The 27281-nt window shown below is 35.9% G+C and overlaps 1 protein-coding gene across 1 annotated transcript in view; it reads left to right on the forward strand.

Moving 5' to 3' along the window:
* The window catches only part of PTPRD (protein tyrosine phosphatase receptor type D), a 366160-nt gene that overhangs the window by 202767 nt on the left and 136112 nt on the right, over positions 1 to 27281 (forward strand). Inside the window, exons 4-10 of the mRNA XM_031934008.1 lie at positions 8185 to 8373; positions 9609 to 9617; positions 10332 to 10349; positions 11949 to 12059; positions 13461 to 13472; positions 15437 to 15706; positions 18566 to 19147. Of these exons, the coding sequence (XP_031789868.1) occupies positions 8185 to 8373; positions 9609 to 9617; positions 10332 to 10349; positions 11949 to 12059; positions 13461 to 13472; positions 15437 to 15706; positions 18566 to 19147 (1191 nt within the window). The remainder of the gene's footprint in view (positions 1 to 8184; positions 8374 to 9608; positions 9618 to 10331; positions 10350 to 11948; positions 12060 to 13460; positions 13473 to 15436; positions 15707 to 18565; positions 19148 to 27281) is intronic.

Here is a 27281-nt window from a genome sequence, read left to right on the forward strand (position 1 = left end):
TGTGTGTGTATGTGTATATATACATATACATATGTATATGTGTGTGTGTGTATATATACATATACATATGTATCTATGTGTGTGTATATACATATATATGTGTGTATATATGTATATATGTGTGTATATATGTATATATATATGTGGATTTTTAAATGTAGATCTATTTTTCAGGTATGATTACATCCCATGGAACTTGCGTATGTAGTCCATGCTGCTTAAAAAAATAAAAGTAAAGAATGACCAAGTATTCAAACTTTTTTGTTGTCCCATTCATTATGAGTTGACTCTGATTAAGAGTTTCATCACTATGTGATGAAGATTTATTTGAAGAATAGCAATTTCCGTAGAGGAAACATAACACAATAAAAAGACACCAAATCTAGAGCTGAAAGACTTTCTTTAATTTTTTTTTTCTACACGTAGGATATGAAAAAAATAACAGTATTACTGAGTCTTTGTTTCGTAGCCACAAAAAATGATAATGATACCATCCTTATTTACCTCAAGGAACTCTGATAAGGTTCAAATATTTGTATTTTAGAGATACTGGGCATTATAGTGCTTTGTAGTATGTAAAATTTTACATTTGTTTAATATGATGTTCTTACTAAATTCCATTCTGTTAAAGGTGGGATTTAGTAAGAACATCACATTAGACAAATCTCCTTGAGAGAATTTCCCTCTCCAGAGCTGAAAAATGAATGGAACTACTAGAACTAGCTTATGGAGTACAGAAGTGTTTCTTGATTTATATAATTTTCCCCAAACGGTTATGTTCTGATTGTTAAGAAACTTTTGAGATGAAAAAACAAAACTCTGACTTCTTGGCATCATCTTTTAAAAAATTATTTCCTTTTTTTTTTTTTTTTTTGAGATGGAGTCTCGCTCTGTCGCCCAGGCTGGAGTGCAGTGGCCGGATCTCAGCTCACTGCAAGCTCCGCCTCCCGAGTTTACGCCATTCTCCTGCCTCAGCCTCCCGAGTAGCTGGGACTACAGGCGCCGGCCACCTTGCCCGGCTAGTTTTTTGTATTTTTTAGTAGAGACGAGGTTTCACCGTGTTAGCCAGGATGGTCTCGAACTCCTGACCTAGTGATCCGCCCGTCTCGGCCTTCCAAAATGCTGGGATTACAGGCTTGAGCCACCGCGCCCGGCCTAAAAAATTATTTTCTTTAAGAAAGCCATATAGGCTTCTTAACATGACCTACTCCCCAAGATGAGGAATACTTAATTCCCCTTCCCTGAATAATTAAAAGAAAAATGCCTGCCATGATATAGGGAAAAACAGTTGGTTCCACTGTTTTCAGTCGTTCACAACAACCTTTGACATCCCAAATATTTAGAGCTATTTTTAAAATTCATTTTTAGGAACAAATCCTCTGACAATATGAATTTTATTTGTTTGTACTGTTGATTAATCAAAGAGCCTAAAATCTTGTTCAAAGGGAAAAGAGAGCATTTATTAGCTTTAAAGAGCTTACTTGGCACAAACACTACCCTTTAAATTTAGTTGCATGTCTAGATAATCCTTGTTTTTTTATGATTTGCATAGAATATTTTCTCATTTGCAGCTTATGCTGCACTTCTTGTTTTATCAAGCCTTAGAGTCTCATGCCTCTGATCCCTTTAGATCTATTGCTGGAGCTTGGGATAAAGCAAGTACATATATCCTAGTATTTTACTAGATGCCAGACATTAGTGCCAGGCAGCACTAGGCATATTTAATGCATTATCTAATTCAATCCTCCTGTGTATGTGCTTGGTACTATTATTACTTTCAAAGAAGCTAATTATCCTACAGATACAATTAAATCACAACAATATAGAGATTCTCTAGATTACTTCATACCCAGTGCCTGGCCCCGTCCAGCACAAAGGAGGCCTTCAATAAATATTTGTAGAATGAATGATGCCTTCTATTGACTATCCAGTAGGTTTTTAGAACTAATAGTTCAAATTATCTTCTTGTTTCAGTATATAGTGTAATGTTCATAAAATATCTTATTTTATAGTATCTTATCTACCTTATTTGACCACCTTAAGCCCAATATGTATTTTAATTTTCCAAGAAAGTTTGTACTTTCTCTTAAGTGTAAAAATCCACTGACTTTCTGCTGCATAGAACAGTACTGATCCTCTGACAGGTGAAAAAGTCCATATATACACACACACACACACACACACACACACACACACAATCATGCTCATACATGTTTATATATATATAAGTCCATACATATATATGAAGCCCATATATATATCTTCATGTATATATCATATATATATTTTCATATATATCATAGATATAGGCTTCATATGTATATGTATATATATGATCGGCTAGGACTTTCATTTTAAAAATACGCTACATATTTAGTCTATCATTTTCCTTGTTTTCTTATGTTATTGAAAACTTTTCTAACTCAGTCTTTCCACCCTTCAAAGAAAAGAAATCACTCTTGTTCTGTGAGAGTATATGAATGCCTCAGACAGTAAGATACCCAGTGACTTAGAAATCTTTATTCCTGTCAGTGAAGGAAGACCCACAGTGTTTGCCTCAACAAAAAACTGAGTAGTTCACTCCTGGGCTTTTTATTTTTCAGCCATTAGTTTGAACACGAAGAATTCCACCATTATTCTACAGATAGAATAACAGTAGAATATAGATAATGTTCTATTGTGTTCTTTTCAGTTTCATTCTGTTTATACATGTGGTTTTGTCATGTCATACTTTTGACATGTAGGAACTTACAACCAATATATTAGGGAAACACTCCTGTAAAATGAAGAAAGCAAGAACTAAATTGTGTGCTTCTTACATAGCAACTGTGATAAATTAAGGAAGGAAAGCATAAATTGCGTATTCTCAATGGGAGGAAAATCACTTGCTGATAGATAAAACTAAAGATTGTGAAAACAGAGTCACAAATAGCCATTTTTGTAAGTCTTAAATCTAATACTCCTTATGACACTAAAAGAAAAAAAAAAGACTGTAAGATGGTTTTGCCTCTTAATAGACTGATACTCAAATCAAGGAGGCCAAATGTGTAGTCATAAATAGTTGAAGAATGACTGTTTCAATGAATGGCATTGAGGAATGGTGTTTCAATGAATGACATTCCAGGAGGATTGAGAGATGCTTCATGAGTGAGTGCTGAGAAAGTAATTGTCAAGGCATCATAAAAATGTCTAATTGTGAGTATTTGTTGAACATTGGAAAGGTTACAAAGGAAATCACAAATACTTATTTGTTATAAGCTCCACCCCCTCCTGTGAGCTTGTAAGAGTTCACACTTATATATTGACTATTATTAGGGTTTATTGATAACAGTAGTTGGGGATTTTTAAAGAGGAGCTACTCTGAACTGTCTGAAACTTGGAAAAGTAATTCCAGGGATGAATGCTTCATGATAACAGTTGCTTGTCTCTTCATCCATATTGTGTTTTTGTTTTATTGTACTGCCATTACTGCCAAAACCTCTGTATTGTCAATGATATCTAAGTGTTCAGGTATACTTGCCAAATTTTTAAATACTGCACTTGAAGAAGCATACCATTGATGTAATTGACATGCTTTTTCTTCATAAACATATTTGTGTTAATCTTAAAAATTGGGATTTTTCGAAAGACCATGGCAAACAGTTCTTTATTGAAGACTTATTTAAATCAGTTGGGATTAGAGTCAAAGGACTAGTCTGGTTGAATTCATGCAGCAAGAGCCCTAGCAAGATTAGGCAAGAGCTACTTAGGACCACCTTGGAAGGGGCCTGTAGCCTTAGCAGGCAATTTAGAATTTCCTGGCTTCCTTTCAAAGAAGAGATTCAGTGTTTGTGAAAGTGGAGTGAAAGTAAGAGCATCATTAATATTGCTTATGCATGAACAATGAAAACAGTTTAACTGAGCAAATTATGCAAAACCTATTGCTTGATCATTCACAGATATGTAAGGCATGACTACCTACAAAACAACGTCAGACTGTTTTCCTCTTAAATTCATTCCTTTCAAGTCCTGGGTAGGTCAGGGTTGTTAACAAGTTCTACAACAATGGGCAGTTAACTCTGGAAAATGCTCACATTCATTCATTCATTTTTCTCTTTCCTTAATGGAACTGAAAGTTTCATATCAGCATATTTCATTAAGACACCAACAGATTCAAAGAATGTGCTATATTTCCAGTTCTATTAGAGCTGCCATTCCAAACAAAATATGTATGACTCTATGATTCACTAAGCACAAGTATGTAGTAATCTGCCCTTTAATGGCCTCTCAAAATGACAGACCAAATGGCTTTGTGAAGGTCAAGTCTGATTTAAATTGTTGATGAATTAGTAGCTAATTCTGCATGATTGAATATTAATATGGAACAGTGGTAAGTAAGGCACTTTAAAGCTTAATGAGCACATTAATGAATAGGACAAAATGTTTTTCTTTTCACCTCATGTAAAAGTTTAAAGCTACTAGCATATTGACAATTTGTTAATTTTTGCTAGCTGCTTTTTCCTGTGAAAGTTTGTGTGGTTAAGGTATTAAGGATATTGATTTGATTACCAAGTTTCTGGTACCACACATTTGAGGAGCTGTCAAAATTGATGTTATCAAATGGCCAAGGCAGTTTTATATAAATCACTAATAAATGTAGAGGGTGAAGAAAAAAGCAATTAACATCTTCTAAACTACACCCACGGAGATAAGCATTCCAATTAGAAATTTCATTATTTCTACAGTTTGTTTTATGTTGAATATTGAGTTTTATTGCCAAATACCTGACAGTCAAATTGGAAACAAGCCACAACTGTCAATGTGTAACGGCTCTGGCTATTTGAATCTGTTACATTGTGATGTTTCTCATGAAAATTTAATGAAGAAAGTGCATTCAAAGAGATTCTGTGCAAAGGGGAGATGGATAGAATTTAATTACCCTTATTAAAAATAAGAAAGGAACTCTCTTTACATTTTCTGTCCCATTATTACAACAAAGATTATCTTTGTTGTGCACTCGTGTATATGAAAAAGGGGCTCTGGAGTGTTCTTTATGAGCCAGGAAGGAAAAGAAAGGTCATGAAAATGTATTAGACCACTTTTCAGGAGGGTGTAAGTCAATTTTGTTGGCTCTCCCCAAGGTGAGGACTTTATTTCTTATAAACGGTTATTAAATCTAGATTTCTTTGGTAAGAGCCCATAGCAAGTGGCTCAACAATTCTTAAGCCTTTGGTACTTGCCACTGATCAGCACTGAATATTGGCTCAGTTCTTCCAAGAGATGAACTTGTAGAAGAAAAGTAATGACTAGCAGAGCAATATTTACGCAGGCAAATGTAACTGGCGCTTAAACACCATGGGAGAGATACAGTGTCTTAGGACATACAGAAACCACTCAGGAATCCCATGATGATTTTTGATTAACCTAAGTTGGTTGCTGTAAAAATGGAACATAACAACAACAAAATCTAAGAGCTTTTTCAGAAACTTATTTCTATGAAGGTGGTATAGTTGGCTTTGGAGCACTTGAGGTAAATTACTTTTATCCTTTGAAGCACTTTGTGTCAATAGCTGCCAAGTGAGCTATTTAATAATATAATGTGTGTGGTATAGCAGCTATTGATCTTTCTGCTCTTTTTCCCCCCATACAACATCAGAACTATGTTGTTGATGTAAATATATTGGCAAAACCTTTAAAGACATAAAGAACAGCCTGATGAAATTCAAGTGGAATAGATTATTAAAACCAGCATAGCCTGATTTGCATCCCATTTTTAATTTTTAACTTTCTCTTGGAGCCTTGAAATTCAATTTTTAACTACTGTTCCTGACACTTATCTACTGTAGACCTCTGCTTGGCTGATGATGTGTAAACATTCACAAAAACAACGTATTACTGCTTCCACAAATGAGCCACATCTTTCAACTTAAGTGAAGTTTAGCTCATTGCAGTTAATTATTTTTATAAGGGTCTTTAGTACCCAGCCCTAACTACCTGGTCTGATAGGAAGGTATTCTGTCATGAATCAGGTGGCAAATCAAACTTGCCTCAGCTTCTTTTGGTCTTTCACAGACTATGTTAGTAAAAAATATATACTTTCTATCCTACCCAGCAGGAGAGCCAGAGTCTACACTTTTCCTTAATAGTCCATCAATTTTATCTTACAATAACTGCATCTGTCGTTCAGTGAAATTTCTCTTTCTTGGGAGCTTTAATCTTTAGTAGCATCTTACATTCTTTCACCATTTACATTCAAAATCTCTCTGGTCCTTAACTATTTATCTGATTGTCTCTCTACCAGAAGTTCTGCATAGTAGGATATATATATATTTTTAAACAGTCACTGATATATATTCATACTTAGGCTTGGGAATCACTGGAGTTTCTCTTAAAATCTGGAAACCCAGGCTAGCATGATGGCAAGGGAGCAGAATACAGATGAGACATGGAGGAACTCCTGCTGTGGAGGGATAAAATCGTGAGTTAAGAAGTACAAGATAGTGGATTTGAGTAGCCGCTGCTATGGTAGCTCTGAGGAGGAAAGAATGAAATATGTTTGAGAGGATTTGGAAAAGATTTACAAAGAAGGTGACTTTGGCTGCATGGCTTCCTAGAGGCATAGAGTACCCAGCAGACGTGATTTGTCTGGGAAGTGGTGAGAATTTCAATGTGGGCCGAAGAAAAATTTCCTATGAGAGAGGCGATCCCTAAGAGGCTGAGGAAAATGAGACCTGATTGAAAACGACTTTGCTAGTGAGGTTTAGGAGACCGCGTTTACCCCTCGGCTCCAGAGGGAGAGAATTGGAGAACACGTGCTGTTGACTGACAACACGGTGGAGGCATCACAATGGAGCTTCTTCATTAGAAATTGTAACATAACCTCGGTAAGATTCACCATCAACTGTGGATTCAGGGAGCTTGTAGGAGGCATCCAGGGAGAAGCGATATGCCAGATCTGATGATATCTAATGTTTTCCTTGCTGCTGTTTATGCTTTCCAGTCATTTTAGAATTGGTGGCTTATGAAAATTTATCAGTAGCTGTGAGGGGGTATTGATTAAATCAATGCCAGACTCAATTTGAAGTAAAAATATTTCATCATCACGAGTTAATGGGTGCAGCACACCAACATGGCACATGTGTAAATATGTAACCTGCACATTGTGCACATGTACCCTAGAACCTAAAGTGTAATTTAAAACATTCATGATCTTCAAACAAATGGCCATGTTCTAATTTGGATAATTGCCACCCATCTAAGTAAAATTCCTTCAGTGCTTAGATAGAACACACCTTTCTAATCCTGGCTAGAAGAGCCGGCAATGTCAGTTATCAGTGCGGAGCATGATTGTGGGATTTAAGCGACTTTAATTTCTCAAGAGCTAGGATCTGGAACAGTTCCGATGTGGGTAGCAAGAAGTGAATTTGGCGTGAGTTGGAGATTCAAAAATTAGGAATTTCAACTTTTTAATTACTGAAAATGGTGCAGGTCTTTGGGATGGAAGAAAGCATTCTCTTATCCCTGTAAGGAACATGTGCTTTTGTGCCATTAATAAGGAGTTGCTTTTGCTCTTCTTTTGTAAAGCAACCTCAGACAATTTTCCGGTTAATTGAAACTCTCACAAAGTAATCAGTTTGCGTTGAACCTTATGCTTGTGTGGGAAAACAGAGAGTTACAAGAAAAACATACCAGCTTTGAAAGAGATAGCATGATCCAGCTTCCGGTTGTTCCCCATGCACTCTCCAAGCTGGCACTGCTGGCTTCCATGCTTCTCTCAGCAAAACCTTTCCTACCTCAATGCTTACACTTGTGACATTCCCGGATCTTTCTAAAATCTCCTTCTCCCCTTTTTGTGACTTGGCCGATTGTGCTGTTTCCTAAATGCCAACTTTAAATCAAAGCTTCCTCTACTCACTGATCTCAAGCACAAATGTTATAACTATTTCTCCCTCTTTGCTCTCACTGCATCCGCTCATCGTAGTCAGCCCCATCTGAGTTCTGTGTTAGTCTGTTCATCTCTTACATAGACTGTTTACTCTTCCGATCAGTAACGGCATTGTGACTGTGTTCTAATTTATTAGTGCCTGGTTTGTGTTAGGTTCTCAACAAGCATTGAATAAGGTAAAGAGAGATTTGTGGGGAATCTCTTGAATTTGGAGCATCTGACTTGCTAACTGAATGTTTCTATCACCTTTTGTCTTGCAGAAGATCAAATTCCCAGGGGCTTCCCTACCATTGACATGGGCCCACAGTTGAAGGTGGTTGAGCGTACTCGCACGGCCACCATGCTTTGTGCAGCCAGTGGTAATCCGGATCCAGAAATCACTTGGTTTAAAGATTTCTTACCCGTGGACACAAGCAACAACAATGGTCGTATTAAGCAGTTACGATCAGGTAGGGTCTTGTTACTGTTTCTACTAACTCCTAGAGAATATTTTTTTTTAATTTTTCTCTCTCTTTATTTTTAATTTTAATTTTATTTATTTTTTATTTCTAGGTACTGATTTTTCTCCCTCTTCTCTTTCTCTGTTACTTAATGGGTGGTCCATGTTTGTGATGTCATAGCCTGTTTCAGAGTCTGTCTTTCTCCTTTTCTCTGTGTGTTTTGCAGCTTCTGTTTAATCCACATTGCTCACTGCTGTGACTGTATTTTTGATAATTTTTTGATTTACTGCTTTTTCGCAGTATTTGATGGATCCATTTTCTCCTCTTTCTTTCTTCTTTCTCTGTTTTCTTTTGAAACAAATTTATTTCAACATTGGACTTCATTCAGAACTTGCAAGGAGTTCCAATGGTTGTATCCATTAAAAAACAAAATGTTCATGTTAAACCCTAAAATGATTCAATTTTATTAAAGTATGTTTTCTGCTGTCTTTTCTACATTTGAACTCATCAAAGTACCAAAGTTTAGTAAGTCTGGGCACATCTGCTTTCTTTTCACTAATACATCAAACACAGAAACGTTATCTCATGAGTAACCAGATGTATTTTTTTGAAAGTCTTTACCAGTAAAAGGAGGGGATTTTTATTAATGCTATGATAATATCATTGTGAGTGAACATTTTCTACACATTAGCCACAGTAGTGTGCGCCCATCAAGGTTTTTGAACCCTCCAGTGACTGGATCTACAGAAGTCTGCTTTTGGTGTAGACTCCAGCTTTTGCTGTTTTTCTCTCTCTCTTTAACCTTTTCTCCTTTTCCCATTCCCATCCCAAGTTTATGCCTTTGCTCTCTTAGATTAAAAGTAGAGATAATTCTAAATTTCTTAAATTTTAGAGCCTGTCCCTAGGTAATTTCACAGGGACATATAATAATAAGCTGTTTACTTTGACATTGGTAGTAATATTGATATAGAATTCTAAGTTGTTTAACTGCCTGTCTTCCCAGAATTCTCAGCTTTTGACCTGTCCTGTGATGTTAAAGCGTCTTGTTAACTGCCTCTTTTGCTTGTTGTCAGCAGAATTGTGTAGATTAGCATTCTGTTATTGTAAATAAAGAATTAATTATTCACATGTAATATAGATGATTTAGTATATAAAGCTTTAACTCTGAAAAATTTGTACCAAATTATAAGGAATATAATAATATTTTTATGCTGTCTTTCTTCTCTCCGTATTTAAATCTCCAGAATCTATTGGTAAGTGCTTAGTTCTGAAGCGCACTTCAACCCCACTAATTTCCATATCCAGAATATTATTATTATTATTATTATTATTATTATTAATAAAATGCATGGCATGCATTTTACTAACTGTCAGTGTAGACACCAGATCTCTGTAGTGGCGCCCACACACACCTCCACAGAACTGTTATCGTAAGAACACTGTAGAAAAATTAAATAGTACACAAGTTATGGCACACCAATGTAGCATAGCAAGTAGTATAAGATATCCAATCAACAGTGTTTGTTTCCAGTTAGTCTTTAGCGTTTCCTATCACAGTATATATATAGATATGCATATCTATATATATACTTAAATAGATTAGCCAGTGTTTTCCTAAACTATGTCTTTAAAAATATTGTCTAGTGTTTTTTAAGAGATATGAGGCATATAAGAGACAATTCTAACCCTATATGACCCCAGACCTGAGAACTCAGTTGCTTCTCTGAGAAAGGCAATGCTGCCTATTGCGGTCTTTACCCTCTGTGGTATAATGCAATTTGTTTTTTATGATCTCATAATACTATCTAATATATTCCTGTTTTACCAGTATAGTAATTCAAGTTTCTTTTAAGACCTTATTTAATTCTGTAAATCTAATTTAATTCTTCTCCCCAGCCCTAGCCTCCTTCTTCTCGTACTAATGCTTCTTCTTTCTAATCTTATTTGCATTCATATTATCCACCCAGGTGGTACACCAATAAGAGGTAAGAGTGCTGAACTAACGTTCACAGAATGATCTTACTCATTCTTTCTGTCCTTTCATCCCTCTCATCTTTGTCCTGTTTTCAGTATCGTTCCGATAATGTCCATCAACTTTTTTCTTTTTTTTCCTTTGTACTGTTTGGTTATGATCAGTGACTCTCATATTGTGAACTTTCCTTTCCTTTTTCTTTCTCTCTTTGTTTTGTTCATTTCTTTCTTTATGAAAATGATTATTTAAGTTGTGATATGCTTCAAAGAAAGCATATCCAGGTCTTTAGACCACAGACCAGTCACAGCGTACCATCTGTCCCTCTTTTTTTTTTCCTTTTCTTCTTCTTCCTTTTTCCTTTTTCTTTTTTTTTTTCTTCTTTTTCCTTTTTTTTTGTCCAACCGGAGAAAAAAAAAAGATCATTTTTTTTCTTCCTTAGCTGTTCTTGTTCTGGACCAAAGCCAAGGTGGTCTGGAGAACAGTGGCAGACATGCAGAAGACACCCTGGAGCATCTGCTTTTTGTCTTTATCTTTCAAAAGGTTTTTGCTTTTGTTCTTCAATTCTTTTTTCTCTTAATGTCTTAAAAGTCAAAGAATGACTCCCCTTTCCACCTGATCCCACTCGTCTACAATCTGACAGCAATGCTTTTTTCCCCACTTCTTTTTTTCTTGGATTACTCGTCTCCGGATTTTTGGATCTTCCGTCCTTCAGGCTATGGAAACAAAAGGTGCTCAGTATTCTTGGTGGTATGTGGTATTGCTGGTTTTTCATACTTTGACTCAGTGTGCATTTCTTTTGTAATTCTTGTTTTGTATTTTTCTCGGGGTTTTGTGACACCACACTGCTAATCCCACTGGTGGATTTTGATGGGTGTCTTAGGGGATCCATCTCAGGGTCCTCAAGCAGTGGTTGGTTGGCTCTTCCTTGTGGCACAGGCCATGCCTTTTAACTTTTTAAAAATCTTCTAATTCAACTGCTCTTTGTTTTTCAGCAAACGTAATAAATGATTGTAAGTCGTGGAAAACTGTCTTTCTTTTCTTAAAAGTCTGCATGTCTTAAGGGAGTTTTGTTTCTTTAAGTGATATTTTGATAATTTATAATGACTAATTTTAATTTTTTGCTTTGTGCAGCCTTTTTGTGCTTGCTGCGTATTTTTGGCTTTCTTCAGCAGAAGACTTTCTTGAAAACCCAGCCTGGTTTTTTTTGTGCGTACTTATCTTTTGCGCCACTTTTGGTACCAAAGTGAAACAAAACAAAACCAAAAATTAATCTTTTGTTTTATTTAAAAGCCATACTTCCTTGAAGCAGTCTCACCCATCTTCATTTTATTAGTCTAGGAAATAAGAGTGTTAATTATGACTAGAAGTCTTGCTTGGGAAAAGAGATAATGTTTTCTAATGCTAGCATTGATGATGTAAAAAAAAAATAATAATCTCTATATGTTTTTCTCATCGCATCATTTTCTGTCTGTGCAACTTAGCAAGAGATTGAATCGACGTTGAGTGGACCTTCGCTTTGCAGGGCTTTTCATATTGTTAAGAGGTTTAGCTTTCTGGACTGAGAAAGCCTTCCCTGATCATCTCTTTGGCAATATATTTTATATCCATACAGGAGCTCTTCAGATTGAGCAGAGTGAAGAGTCTGACCAAGGAAAATATGAGTGTGTTGCCACCAACAGCGCGGGCACTCGCTATTCCGCTCCTGCCAATTTATATGTCAGAGGTAGGAATGATATAACCCTGACATCGCTTCTTCATTCAGGCTCAGGGGGAGTTGAGACACTGCAGGGTCCGTGTCGTTATATTAGTCGTTAACAAGCTGATTTGGTAATAGTGACAGTAGCGGAAACAAGTTAGTAAATAGAAAAGTTAAAAATTTTAAATATGTTGTTTAACTCCAAAAGACAACTCTTGAGTATAACCTATCCTGAGGCTTGAAATTTGTAAGTATATTTGCATTTTTACATCTTGGTTTCTATTTTTACTGCATTGATTGAACTGTGCTTTGCGTTTGTTTGAGGTTTTCTTCTTTTTCTTTCTCTTTTTTTTCTGTTGTTTCTCTTCTGTTTCCTTATTAAACCCCTGAAATAATTGCTTGGTGTGCTACTAATCAGTTCTGTGTGCAATTCCAAGCATAAAGGTGTTTATGTCTTCATGACCCCTGCTGCTGAAACTGTAAGGATAAAGCTGCTAACTCTATAAATGCTACATGCAAATAGCACAGTTTTATTTCTTTCTTTGTATACTTTCTTAATTATAAACACATAGTATTATATATATATATATACACATGTGTATTCATATATGTGCACATACGTACACCTTTTTTGAATTATTAAGACTTACCGAAATGTTTAGTGTTTTGACAGCCATGGAAAACTGTATTTTAAATAGTAATGTGAGTTGTCCTTGAGACAAGAATGAATTATAAGGATACATTCATATGTTCTCATGAAGTAATAGAAGTGATTATATTTTGAGCTTATGAATGGCTATACCTTTCCACTCAACTAGAATGAAGTACTTCCGCTTCCCGAGAGTTCTCAAAGCTAGTTCCTGTAGTTTGTTTTGCCTAGTGGAAGTGTTCTTATTCTTGTTCTACATATCTGTGAATAACCACGAAGGCATGGGTGGGGGTGGGACTAAATTAAAGACTGAGAGGGCTTTAAGTTACAATAGGCTGGGTTCCCTTAAGAAAATACCTAGCTTGATTTTGAAATTTTTGTTAGAGGTAATTTTGTTTCCCTGGGGATGTTTTTCTCTCCTTTCTTTTTATGGAGTCTGGGGTGGGGAAATATGAAGAAAGCCGTTTCTTCTCTAAATTCTTTGAAAGTCCCTTGATCCTTTTTCCACAATAGTGACCTCCCTTGCTGCATGAGGCATGTGTACCTTCTTCCATGGAAAATTTCAAAATGATGCTAGCTATTGTTTCTAATAGCGTGGTAGTCTGTGAGATATTGCTAACTTTTCCAGCTGAGGTAGTAAGGATGAACTAGAGCGAATAAAGATGTTCAAGTAGCAGTTGAAAGCCTTGATATGGCCTTTTTACTCTCTCTGTGTTTCCCTTGTTTTTCTCCTTTCCTCATTTCATTGTGTTCTGCATCAAACCCCCTACATCCCTCAGAGCTGCGAGAAGGTTGGTGTGTTTTTTACTTTTTACCCACCTTACAAAACTATTAATTAAACCAATAACAAAGAATACAAATGAAATGAATGTAGCTGCATTGTGTTCTTCTTTTGGTTAATGGTATGTTTTAGCAGAGAATGCCCTGGCCATGGCTTCTGGTGCTTGCTGGTGGTATCTAACTGTGGTGCATGATGGGAGAGAATGTACCTGGGTGCATGGTAACTGGTAACACTTAACTCTCTAAGGTCCAGTTAACTTGGTCAGTGTTCCTGCTTTCCTTCCTGCTCCACTCTCCCCGTCTCCCATCCCACCTTTAATTTCTGTCTTATAAGGATGCCTGCTGCCCATAGAATGACTTTTTCTAGTTTCTCCCCCTAATCTCAAGCATGAAGACTAAACTCTCCTCCATTTTTCTTGATATGTTCTTTGATACCTCAGAGTCTACACTGGCTCCTGCTTGCTTTGTGTAACTTCTGTGAATTGGCTGCAGGAGGCATGCTTAGCTTTCTCTTCTTCTCCCATGACTGTCATTCACCCATGAGGCCATTGCAGTGAGCCATCTCAAATCAGCGGAGGTTTGTCTCGACCTTAAGTGCAGCCAAAAAGTTTTCAGACAGAATTACTTATCTTCTTCTTGGGGTTATGAGGTTATTTATCAGTTTATTTATAATTTTTAAAATCACTTTATTAAATGTATTTAAGGTATGCTCCTAAAGATTACCCTCTAGAGCTCAAATTCTTACGGTATAACGTTTTGCCAGTAAAAGCCCTAGATGAAACCAATTTCTCTCTCACCTTCTCCTTGTATCACATCCAAAACACATTTACTTAAACACACGTAAACCTGCAGATTATCTGAAGCAGGAACACTGAACTGTAATTGCTTGGTAATTTTTCTGTGTTATGTTGCTTTAATATGATCTCTTCTCTTAATGTCATGTCCCGCTGTATGTTTTCCCAACATCTCTCAATTTGAATGTGGGCATAAAAAGCCTTTTAAAATATTTTGTTGTCATTTATGTTGTTTTACCTTAGATATGAATTGAATGGAATCCTGTATGTGAAACACCCATCTCTTTTTCTGAATTTGAAATCTTTACCTTTAACAACTTGAGCCTAATCTACCGACTTTCAACCCTATCATCCCCTACATCTCTGTATTTCAATCATTATACTTTACCTCCCCCTTTCGTGTTTATTTCTATTGCCCATTACTACTTCTGCTGTCATTGCTGTCTTGGATTCCAGCCATTCTTTCAATATCCTTAGCACGGGCCTTGAGATTCCATCTTGTGCATGCCTTGCATGACCCAATCCAGTATCTCTACTGGTGTTAGCCTGTTTCTTCTTCTGTGACTGTAAATCAATATGTATATACATTTCTGTGTTTGTTCCAGTGTTAGTGTGAGGTCTTGAGGCTGCATCCACTAGAATCTGAAAACATAAAGTGCACTTTCAGTGTACTCTAGGTGATGTTTTCCAGGGCTGGGATGTGACAGTGTGGTCCCACACCTACATTCACATCAACTGGAAGTGCACAGCACTGAAGTTGGTTTTGGTTTTGATACTCAACTTAAACATGCTGGTGACCTTCCAGCCCCCTTTTCTGCATATACATGCCTGCATAGAATCATTGTTATATGCCTGCATGTATATGTTTTTGTGTTTATCTTATGCATGATGTTTGTGTATTGTTAGTTTGTAGATAGTTTTTGTGGGGCCCTTGTAGGTCTGAATCAACTTCTGTATGAGTGTGTTTAAGATATCAATGACTAAACTAAATAATTCTGTGTATACACACACCATACTTGTATGGTCTGTATTATCCACAGTTTTTCTTTATGTTTTGTTTTTGGACAATCCACAATATGTTTCAGTTGTTGAATCGTGTCTGTACAGTGCATGTCATGTGTTTAATAATCCACTTTTTCTTGCCTTGTATATGTTATCATTTCCCTTGTGTTTTGTTCCAGTTCGCCGTGTCCCACCAAGATTCTCTATCCCACCCACTAATCATGAAATCATGCCAGGTGGAAGCGTTAATATCACCTGTGTGGCCGTGGGGTCACCAATGCCTTATGTAAAGTGGATGTTGGGGGCAGAAGATCTGACACCTGAAGATGATATGCCAATAGGAAGAAATGTGCTAGAACTGAATGATGTAAGACAGTCAGCAAATTACACCTGTGTTGCTATGTCGACACTGGGTGTCATTGAAGCAATAGCACAGATCACTGTCAAAGGTATGCTCAATGGATCATGCTTTGAGGATCTGGGTACAGTTAAGCCAAGTGATTAATGCCTCTAGGAAGCCCATCCTTGAAAATCTAAAATAATTCATTATTCAGAGTTTTAAATCTGTGTATAACCTAATTATATCTGTGGTATTATATAAGATGCATAAGCTTAGATAGGCGAATTTTTTCTTGGAAGTATCTGGCAGCCTATGTAGAGATAATCATCAAAATATTAAAAGACAGTTCATGGAGGCCCAAGCACTAACCAGACAGAACTAGGAATTTTAGACGTGGTCAACCATTATGGTGGGACTGATGTGTACAGTCTGCATACTAGACCAGAACCTTGATAAGAACCCCAAGAAAAGTCAATATGAGCATTAATAAATGCTTAACATTTCTAAATACAAAGGAAAAAGAATTTAAAACAAGTTGAAATCAACATAGTCTAATAATAGATGATTTAACTTTATGGCAGGCCCTACGGTTAAAAATCAAATGGCAAGTAGTAGTATATTCTGTTTTAGTTTTATCTTTCACCTTGCATAGATGAGTGCTCAAGAAATATTCTTTCCTTTAGAAAACAGACTAAATATCACCCAAGTACCGTATTACATGAATATTTTTGAACCAAAGAGAAAAAGAGTACAAGCATGTGAGGATACCAGTTTGTTTGTTTTTTTCCCAGTATTTATAGAATTTGAGAAAGTGTTTGCAAATTGAATCAGACATAGGGCAACTTAAGTTTTCTGCAAATGGCTAGAACTATTGCAAAATGAAAACAAATTATCTTCCTTTCCTAGGCAACGTTGTAGGCATTTGGAATTCAGCAGCAAGTCAGAGAAGTACGAGTTTGCTACTCTTAAAAAGCTGCCATTCTTAGATGTGATCTTAGAAAATGTAATACACATGTTATAACTGGTGTCGTATCTCTAACCAAGCATATATATCAAATATGTGCTATATAAAACTAATAACATGAGAACAAAGGTACACATTGTCAACATTTATAATCATGTGAAATAATGTTGTGTTGTATAACCTTAACATAATAAGCACACATGTATTTATCTGTACATTACAGATATAAAACCTGTACTGTACAATAAATGTGACTTAGTGAAACTGATAATGTCAGCTAAATATCAGTGAGCACAACTTTAATTAGCAATATTTGTATTTGCTTTGAAAGTTCAGAAAGACATGTAGGGGAAATCTGGATCACATAGAGCCTTGAAAAATGCCAGGCCAGAATATTTAAACAAATTTCATTTTATTATTATTTTCAGTAAATTCCCTTGGCAAAATATTATCATTCTGTAGTTCTTTGAGTAGTGTGTAAATATTGAATCACCTTTTTTATAATTACCATTTCAGCTTTAAATATTTGAAGGTTTGCTGAAGACCTTTAAGAATTCAAAAGCAGGGGCCACTTTCAACTAATACTTTGTTCACCTTCTCGTCTTTGTTTTCCTGACTCATGCCACTTCCCTGTGATTTCCACCTCAAAAATAAACAAATAAAACATAAGGGTGAATCTTAATGGCAAATTAAAATAAATCAAAACAGAAGAACAGGTTGAAGAGAATGAGAAGAATAGGTGCCGACTCATTTATTCACTTAACTGTTTAACAATTCTCATTAAAATCCTACCGAGTGCCAGGCAGCATTCTAGGCATTCACAATTTTACAGCAAGTCAGAAGTAAGAGTTTGCTGCTCTTGAACAGCTGCCATTCTAGGGGCTGTTATACTTCTTGCCTTTATGTTAACAAGGAAACAGGGACACTAATGGGATGATTATATGAATGTTACCCTTTGGGATTTCTCTAAAGAGTCAACTATTAGAATGCCCCTTCCTACCCTAATATCACTGCCTTTCAGAATCATTGTTTAGAATAAGGCACTTGAATATGAGGTCAGCAAGGCAGACAGTTTATATTTTTAATTAGTAGTATTTTGATTTGTGTTCTTCTGCCAAAAAGAAACAATTAGACCTCTAAAAAGATGGATTTTATTGCAAATATTTGTTACGTAGCTACATCAGATATTTCTGATGTGAAATATAGAATGCATAGTAATTTGACAATAAAATACCATAAAAAGTGGTTCATGAATGTGCCTTAATTTCGTTCCTTCAGCAATTTTAAATATTAAGAATAAAACACTGATTTGAAATTTCTATTCTTTTGCACCTTATAATTTTTGGTTAGTTTTTTTAAAAGAAAATTTTTAGTAATGGTACTATGTCTTACAACAATATAGATGCTATTCTTTCATAGCAATTTAATTTCCTTTTAGTGTATTCCATATTTGGTTCTTTTCAATGTTTATTGGTATTTCAATTTTACCGTTTATTTATTGGGGCAAGGGGCTAATTGGCCAAGCTTTTGGTATAATAATAGTAATAACTGCAGCTAATACTAAGGTTTTTTGTGAGTTTCAGATACATTCTAAGAATCTTAGTGGATTGGCTCATTAATCTTCACAGCAAACCCATGAAATACAGTTACATACAGCTGTAGAATATAGCTTAAATAATAATGTTTTTCCCATTTTCACATGCGGAAACTAAAGCAAAGAGAGATTAAGGAATGCATGCAGGATCACTTAGCTAATAAGTAGAGGATTTGGATACAAGCCTAAAAATATGCTATCAAGCCCTTCTAGTGAAGCAGTATTTGTGTCACCTGTGTATGTTTTACTGTACTTCCTGGCCACTCAGAAAACTACTCTTAGCTGTAGTTTCATTTTATTCAATCTTCAGTAGACACATAATCCTGTCATTTTCATAGTAGAGTTTATAGATTCTTGAAACATTATAGGGGTGATGGGTAGTCATTGTCTTTTATCTTCCCCGATCCAAGCCTTACCCAAACCTCCAGGAACTCCTGTAGTGACTGAGAGCACAGCTACAAGCATCACACTGACGTGGGACTCTGGGAACCCTGAGCCTGTTTCTTATTACATAATTCAGCATAAACCTAAAAACTCTGAGGAACCTTACAAAGAAATTGATGGGGTGGCGACCACACGCTACAGTGTCGCTGGACTAAGTCCCTACTCGGATTATGAATTCAGGGTTGTTGCTGTCAATAACATTGGGCGGGGGCCTCCCAGTGAACCTGTGCTGACACAGACTTCAGAGCAAGCGCCATCCAGTGCCCCAAGGGATGTCCAGGCACGAATGTTGAGTTCTACCACCATTTTGGTACAGTGGAAGGAACCTGAAGAGCCGAATGGACAGATCCAAGGATATAGAGTTTATTATACAATGGATCCCACTCAACATGTCAACAACTGGATGAAACACAATGTAGCTGACAGCCAAATCACTACTATTGGCAACTTAGTGCCCCAGAAAACATATTCTGTCAAAGTCCTGGCTTTTACCTCAATTGGAGATGGTCCACTTTCAGGTGACATACAAGTCATCACTCAGACAGGAGGTAAGTTTGGTTCAGGATGGGAAGTAGGGCAGGAGGGAAGGGCTGGTGCAGAGAGGGGAGAAGGACCAAAACAAAGAAAGTACAAAGATGGTATAAATTTTGATGTTTGAGATTTAGGGCTTCAAAGCAGGCGATGATAGATATCTGAAAAGGAACAAGCATGGACATCTGAAAAACTAATCATTTTGAGCAGAACAATGCATTTAGCACCCCTTCTTTTTAATTTGTATGGGAATGACTTGAAGACTTCTCTGCATGAGACAGAAAAACGTCTCCCCCATGCCCAGTTTTGAGAATAGAAAAACTACACTTCTTTGTAATAGCTAGTATGGTAGAGTGGTCTCAAAAGAGTATTTAATTTGTGTAAGATTGGATGGTTCAAAACAAAGCTAAAAAATAAAACTGTTCCAGGGCCTTGGGTATTTGAATGGCTTATATTTGCCAGAAGCTACTGGCTTAAAAATAAATATTCTCTGAGTGACTTTAATTTCTGTATTTCTTCGTATGGCCTCAGTGGATAAAGAAAGACAGTTACCAAGATCTCAGATAGAACTTTGGGGCCTGATTCATTAACTTTGCCAAGAGCTACAGCAGACATTAAACTATTTTATGAAGGAATACTTGGTCCTCCCAGTGGTTTTATTTTCCTAAGAGGATATCAAACCTCTTTGGTCTTTAATTCAATGTCATCAGTTTTGCTTTGGGCTAATATAAAATAAGAAACGTCTTGTAAGGTTTATTCTTGAGCCAGGCGCGGTGGCTCATGCCTGTAATCCTAACACTTTTGGGAGGCCGAAGTGGGTGGATCATTTGAGGTCAGGACTTCGAGACCAGCCTGGCCAACATGGCAAAACCTCGTCTCTATTAAAAATACAAAAATTAGCTGGGCATGGTAGCAGGCACCTGTAATTCCTGCTACTTGGGAGGCTGAGGCAGGAGAATCACTTGAACCTGGGAGGTGGAGTTTGCAGGTTCGCAAGGAGCTAAGATTGTACCACTATACTCTAGCCTGGGTGACAGAGCAAGACTCCATCTCCAAACAAACAAACAAACAAATGTTTGTTCTTGAGCATCTGAGAGCTACTTCATTGACTCCTTATTGAGTTGGCATCTTTTAAACCTGCTTTAATCTATGAATGTTTTGGCAGCATGCTGTTGTCTTGTTCTGAAATCGACATAATTATCATATTATTGGAGACAGTATAATCTGTAGATGTAATTCCCTGCTAATTCTGGTATTTAATAAATTTTCTCAGATGCTGTACTAGATAATGTATCTATCATCTATTTCACTGATACCTGTGAATCACTGACTTGTTTTCATGTCATAGTCTTTATATGAAGTATGCTTAACTATTTGTCCTTGCTTCTAGGAAGCTCAGAGCACATTTATATTAATGGTTTGTCTGGCTTTATTTTCATACCATTATTGGGTTCTCATTGGCTTGTTCATGGATTTACTCTTTTCTCTATGACATTGTAGGAAAGCCAGCTATAAAACATACGTTTCACCACAGTTGTATTAAAAACTATCCATATATCTTCTCTATGTGCCATTTGCAGTACTTCAGTATTTATTTGCTGTAGTAATATGCAGAAAAAAATACCGTAGGCTGTTCTTATCAAAAAAACTTCTCATTGGAAAATGTAGACATCTGTAAATCTTGTTCTGCTTTTTCTTGACTAAAAGTGGTCAACTATTATGAGATTGCTTTTTGTTACACTGTTTTAGCAGCTACATAACTATTCAAAAATATAAGAAATTATATGGGGACTTGCATTCCACTTTCGTCTTTTTAAATTTCTCAGCGGTGATATTTTTTCAATCCTTGGTCTTGGAGTAACGTAACCAGGGCTTGAATCCCAAGCTTTCATTTATTAGCTGTCACCTTAAGTGATTTATTTCATCTCTCTCTGAACTTCAGTTTTCTAGTCTATAATAATAACCACCTTATAGAGTGTAGCGGTTCTATTTGTTTTCTAGTGCTCCTGTAAAAAAGAACCACATACTAGGTGGTTTAAACAACGGGAATCTATTGTCTCACAGTTCTGGGGCCTAGGAGTCTGAGATCAAGGTGTTGGCAGGATTGGTTCCTTGTGAAGGCTGTGAGGGAAAATATACTTCATGCTGCTGCCCTAACTTCTGTTGGTTGGTTTGCTGGCAATCTTTTCTGTACCGTGGCATGTAGAAGCATCATCTGGTCACTGCCTTCATCTTTACATTATGTTCTTTCCGTAAGCATTCCTGTGCCCAAATTTCCCTTTTTACTAGTACACCAGTCATGACGGACTTGGGGCCACTCTTATGGCCTCATCTTAACTAATTCCATGGGTAAGATCCTATATTGAAATAAGGTTATTCTCTGAGGTACTATGGATGAGGATGTCAATATATGGATTTTTGTGGGATGCAATAAAATTCATAACAGGATATAGATTAGATAATGGAGAGAAACATTCTGTAACTTAATATGTAAAGCATTAAATTATTAATATGTAATCATCATAATAGTAGCTAACATGTGCAGGACACTATACTATGAACTTTGCATGTGTTTATTCTCACAAACCAATTAGGCAGATGTGGAATTATTCCATTTGCCAATGAGTAAACTGAAGATCAAAGAGGTTAAAAAGTGATTCAGAAACTTGCCTTAGGTCGTAAGGTTACTAAGTGGAAAAGCAGAATTTAAATCCAGGGATTCTGGATACTTTTAACTACTGTGCTAGTTACTGCTATAAAGAAATACCCAAGACTGAGTACAAAGGAAAGAGGTTTAATTGACTCACAATTTTTCACATGGCTGGGGAGAGCTCAGGAAACTTAGAGTCATGGCAGAAGATGAAGGGGAAGCAAGGACCTTCTTCACATGGTGGCAGGAGGGACAAGAGCAAAGCGGGAAGAGCCCCTTGTAAAACCGTTAGATCTCGTGAGAACTCACTCACTATCACAACAACAGCATAGGAGAAACCACCCCATCATTCAGTCACCTCCCACCAGGTCCCTCCTTTGACACATGAGGATTACAGTTTGAGATGAGATTTGGATGGGGACACACAGCCAAATTATTATCAACTAGCATTCCCTTTTAAATTAATAATATGCTTAATGTGATAGTTTTTGTGTTTTTATGCCCACCTAGGTATTCAATAAATGAAAAGAGGCAGGAGAGAAACACAATTGTTTCATTTATTCATATATTTAAGAATTTTACATAGCTTACTTCTGAAATACTGAAGTAGCTTTTAGATTATTCCAGTGCAGAAGCACATGAAAACATTTAGAAATGAAAAAAAAAAAAAAAAAAACTAAGTTTATCTAAAAGAAGTGGAAGGAAGAACTTTTTGATGAAAGATCTTTACACTCAAGCACTAAATCTGGCTGAAATTTAACTAAATTTAAATAAGTTTGGCTACATTTGGCTCTAAGTTTTATAAGCACCAGTTTAAAGATAGAAATCTGTAGTGTTTCATATTTTTATTTTCTAATGGCAGGAAGATTAAACTATCTAAGAAACAAAATTTTTTTGTAAACCTAATTCAACCAAAATGTGAATCTTTGACAATTGTGAGAATCCTTGTATTTAGAATGCTAAATGAAAAACACTGATGGCTTCAGTCACAATTTATTGAAAAATATAGAAGCAATGTTTAAGTAGACAGACCATATCTTTATTTTTTTATATTACCAGTGGACAGAATATGACATTGAATCATAACTCAGTGAAGGTAATATTATCAGAGGGGCAATTGAGTTACTGTGAGCTGGGGACTCCACTTTCAAAAACTCTGATTTGATTTAGTGACAGAACTCAGAAAATCTAGATGAATGGGACATGGATATATTAGAATAGTTGTTCCCACTCTGTTTGACTAACTTTTTTACATGAAGATGTTTCCAAGAATCTTCCATAATAGTTTTACTTTTAATACCCATTGATTGAGAAGATACCTAGTGATGTAATGACTGCCTGCCAAGATCAATAAGCTAAAAAAAACCCTCCAAAATAGCACAATGATTTGATCTGTTCTATAGGCTTCATTAAAAAGGCCAGTGGATATTAGTGGACACCTGCCAAAAACAGTGATGTTTGTTCTGATGTAATTTATGCTGAGCTGCTCCTTTTTCTTGTTACTGACTAAAGAATTCTTAGGACGATTGCTAGGACAATAACCATTATGAAATACAAAATTTAAGGATATGACTATTTGCACTGCAATTTTTCTCCTCCAACCTTATGAAAATTTAGTGATCAATAATATGTAGGCATTGAAGTACATTTTAATTACAAATACACAGATATGCACATTTTGATGTCTTCTGTGTCCAAAAAGTACTCATTTAATTTTATTATCTTTAATTCTGTGACATTCACATTCCTATTTTTATTTGAAACTGGATTCCAAAAGAACAGTATTTAGGATCAAAGTGAGGTTAAGAGAGAAGTCTCACTTTTGATTTTATCTAATATGAGTCACACAGATGGATATAAGTGAAGGATTGATGTAAATTTGTATATTTCTGTTAATACAGAAAATGAGAATATGATCTGTTTTATAGTGAGAGAGTTTTTCTCCTTGATTGTGAATATTAGTACAGTTGACTGTGTTGAGTAATCTTTAAATGGTTTTAAATATGAAAAGACTTTCGTTGTGATGATTATTTTCTGAAATACAGGTCAGTCTTCCCAGTTCTCCATAGCTCTGACTTCTGGCATTACAAAGTCACTTGCAACTAATTTACCTTGAAAATATGGGAAATATATGGCCATTGACAAGGGAAGTATTTAGAAAAATATTTTCATTATTAGAAAACACATTCAGGAAGGAAAAAAGAACATCCTCTAGTTTTCTTATCAAGGTAATTATAACAAAAGCATAGGGTAACTATATTTTATAGAAGAAGTGCAAATAAAACTCTGATAAAAAAAGTTAAATCTCAAACCTAATGCATTAAATGTTGCTTGATGTTCATGCTAATCTTAAATCCTAATATGTGTCTTTTTTCTGAACTTTCTTTAGAAAGCATGTCTGACCTCTTAATTACATCTGTTCATTTAATAGATTCTTTAAAATCATCTGACTTATATGGATCTATGCCTTCAAAAGATAAAGAATTATATATATATATTTATCAAATACTAATGACTAGTATCAACTTTAAACATTTTAGAGATGTTAATGCTATTACAAATTCTGGGCATTGCAAAAGTGTTAAAATATAAGCTATGACATTTAGAGACAAAGTCTCTTAGGTTTCCACAACTTTATAAATCATTTCATTAGTGTGTGTCAACAGGCCTATACAAGCAAACTAGAAAAAGACTGCTTTCTAATAACCAAAATTATGAGTCCAATTTAAATGCTTTTTCTGAATAGTTTTAGCAATGATTAAAGGAGCACTGGATATAAATACAACTATAATGAAATTTAACTTTTTCTCATTTATATTTAATGACTGTTGAGAGTAAGATTTGTGCTGATGCTTGTGTATTAAGTACTTATTTTGTCAATGATATATTTGTGGCATTTACACATCAGACTCTTTGTTTTGAATTTTGTTTTGTTTTACTACCATTATAATTCTGGCTGTCGGTTTTATTGTTATTATCATTTATCAACATGCTAGATACACACATTTTAAAACATGTACCTTATTAAAATACTAGATATTTTAGCAATCATGGGTTTTCTAGTATCTTTGGTCATATTTCATATTTATACTATAGCAAGATGAAACTGTTGATTAGTAGTGTAATATGTGTCAACCTTTCTTTAGAGATAATCTCTAAATTTTATTCAAATATTAATCTCTTCTAAGATATCAGCATTTCAGATAATGTGGAGGTTTCTCTTTTGTTAGTCTCTTTTTTATCCCTTTTCTTTGAGTTGCTTTCACATATTTATATAGAGTATAATTATTGTAATACTCAAGTACTTAATATGTATCAGTGGGATTATAATCTTATTTTAGGGACTTGATAGCTCACATTTCTATTTCCTTGTGAACATTAAATAAGTAATCAAGAGGAAGGACATACCTTTACAGTATATAATGACTTCTTAAGTATAATATTAAAGAAAAATTTTTGCTTAGTTTATTTGTGCTTTCCATGTCCTATTGTAAATTTGGTTTATGGTCAATATCATCTCTCTCCTTTGCATATGAAGTAACTGCTTGAAGGTCTGTATATGTTGTTTTTATTTGCCCATCATTTTCCCAGAATCTCACATTTTCTTATAAAATTTATGTTCAGTTAATCAGCGAAGGAAATGTTACAACACAGAAAAGCTCTTAAATAAAATAAGATATACATAGACAAAGGACTGATAAGTGAAGGTTAAAAAATGATACCAGTGAGAAAGTGTGGTGTGTAATGATTACAAGAGCATAAAATATCTATGTGTAAGAAGGCGAGGCACAGTGGCTCACACCCATACTCTCAGTGCTTTGGGTGGCCGAGGTGGAAGGATTTCTTGAGCCCAGGAACTTCAGACAACCTGGGGCAGCATATTGAGACCTTGTCTGTACAAAATATTAAAAAGTTAGCCGGGTATTAAGGCACATGCCTGTAGTCTCAGCTACTCAGGGGTCTGAGGCAGAAGGAGCACATGAGACTTGGAGGTCAAAGCTGTAGTGAACCATGATTGTGCCATTGCACTCCAGCCGGGGTGATACATTAAGACCTTGTCTCAAAACTAACTAAATAAATCAATACAATGTAGGTAAATATTTACATTTATACATTCATATATGTAAATACATATAAACATGTATAGAGCGAAAACATTAATAGTAATGTGAAATGGGACCTCTGTAGACACAATATTTGGTATAAAAATTCAATTGACATATAATGAAAGTACTCCCGTATCTCACGTGTTACAGAGAAAACAAATATGACAGTCTGTAGCTCCTAAAGTGTTTTCTTATATACATATATTATGCTTATTAGGACCAATATGTTGGGAATTTAAAAATACATTCATTTTAAACCTTTTTTAAAAATTCCTTTGCATCCTCAGCTTCATGGTGGTGGGTTCAAATATGACAAAATGCCCTGAGGAAGTGATGTTATTAGGTACACCCTCCATTCCCGAGGAAGTGTGGGTAGTAAACCCTTAAGCCATTCATGAGTCTGGAGCCTGAGATCATGAAAGGTTAGTTTAGAACCCTGGCCCATATGCTGAATCTAGCCTGTAGACACATTTTTGCCCCATACAGTGCTTTTAAAATTCAATTAATTTTCATTAATTAAGAATGGAAAGGTTTTACCTGGAAGGTTCATGATCAAATTCTGTGAAGAAAATCTGAAACTGGGACAAGAGTGGGCCCACATTTCACAAGGCAGCAGCCTGCTGTCACTGAGCATGGCCTGCGGTTCCTCTTCAGGTGGGGGGCATGCTCCACTGGGCCCCGGGCCCCATATGGCCTTCCCACTCTTCTAAATTGCTTGACACTTCTAAGCATTTGTGTTCGCATCACATGTTTATTTTATACATTATTTATGTATTTATTTTAGAGACAGGTTCTCACTCTGTCATCCAGGGTGGTTTGCAGTGGCTCAGCCATTGCTCACTGTAGCCTCACCCTCCCGGGCTCAAGTGATTCTCTAACCTCAGCCTCCCAAGCAGCTGGGACTACAGGCATGCTCCACCATGCCCAACTAATTTTTTTAAGTTTTACTATTTTGTAGAGACAGGGTTTTGCTGTGTTGCCTAGACTGGTCTCGAACCCCTGACTTCAAGCCATCCTCCCATCTTGGCCTCCCAAAGCGCTGGGATTACAGATGTGAGTTACCATGCCTAAGCCTGTACCACAAGTTTAAAATCTAATACATGAAGTTACCCTCCGAACCATTTCAAAAGAAGGATAAGGAAAGAACAGGAGAGAACCCCCTGTACGTTAGATGAAGACACTTTACATCAAGTTGTCTAGCCAACTCTTAGCTTTGTGCAAGAATAAAAAGAACAGTGTACTCTCTGAGACATGGTTGTGTCTACTTAAGTCATTATTTAGAGGGAAGGGGCTCTTAATAGAAACAAGCAGAATTACATGATCAGACGAAGCTCGTGTCACTAAACAAGAATGAAATATTGAGACCAACTGGGAATTTCCTCAAGACAAATTAAA

This window comes from Piliocolobus tephrosceles, chromosome 14 (assembly GCF_002776525.5).
Source record: "Piliocolobus tephrosceles isolate RC106 chromosome 14, ASM277652v3, whole genome shotgun sequence".
NCBI lineage: Eukaryota > Metazoa > Chordata > Mammalia > Primates > Cercopithecidae > Piliocolobus > Piliocolobus tephrosceles.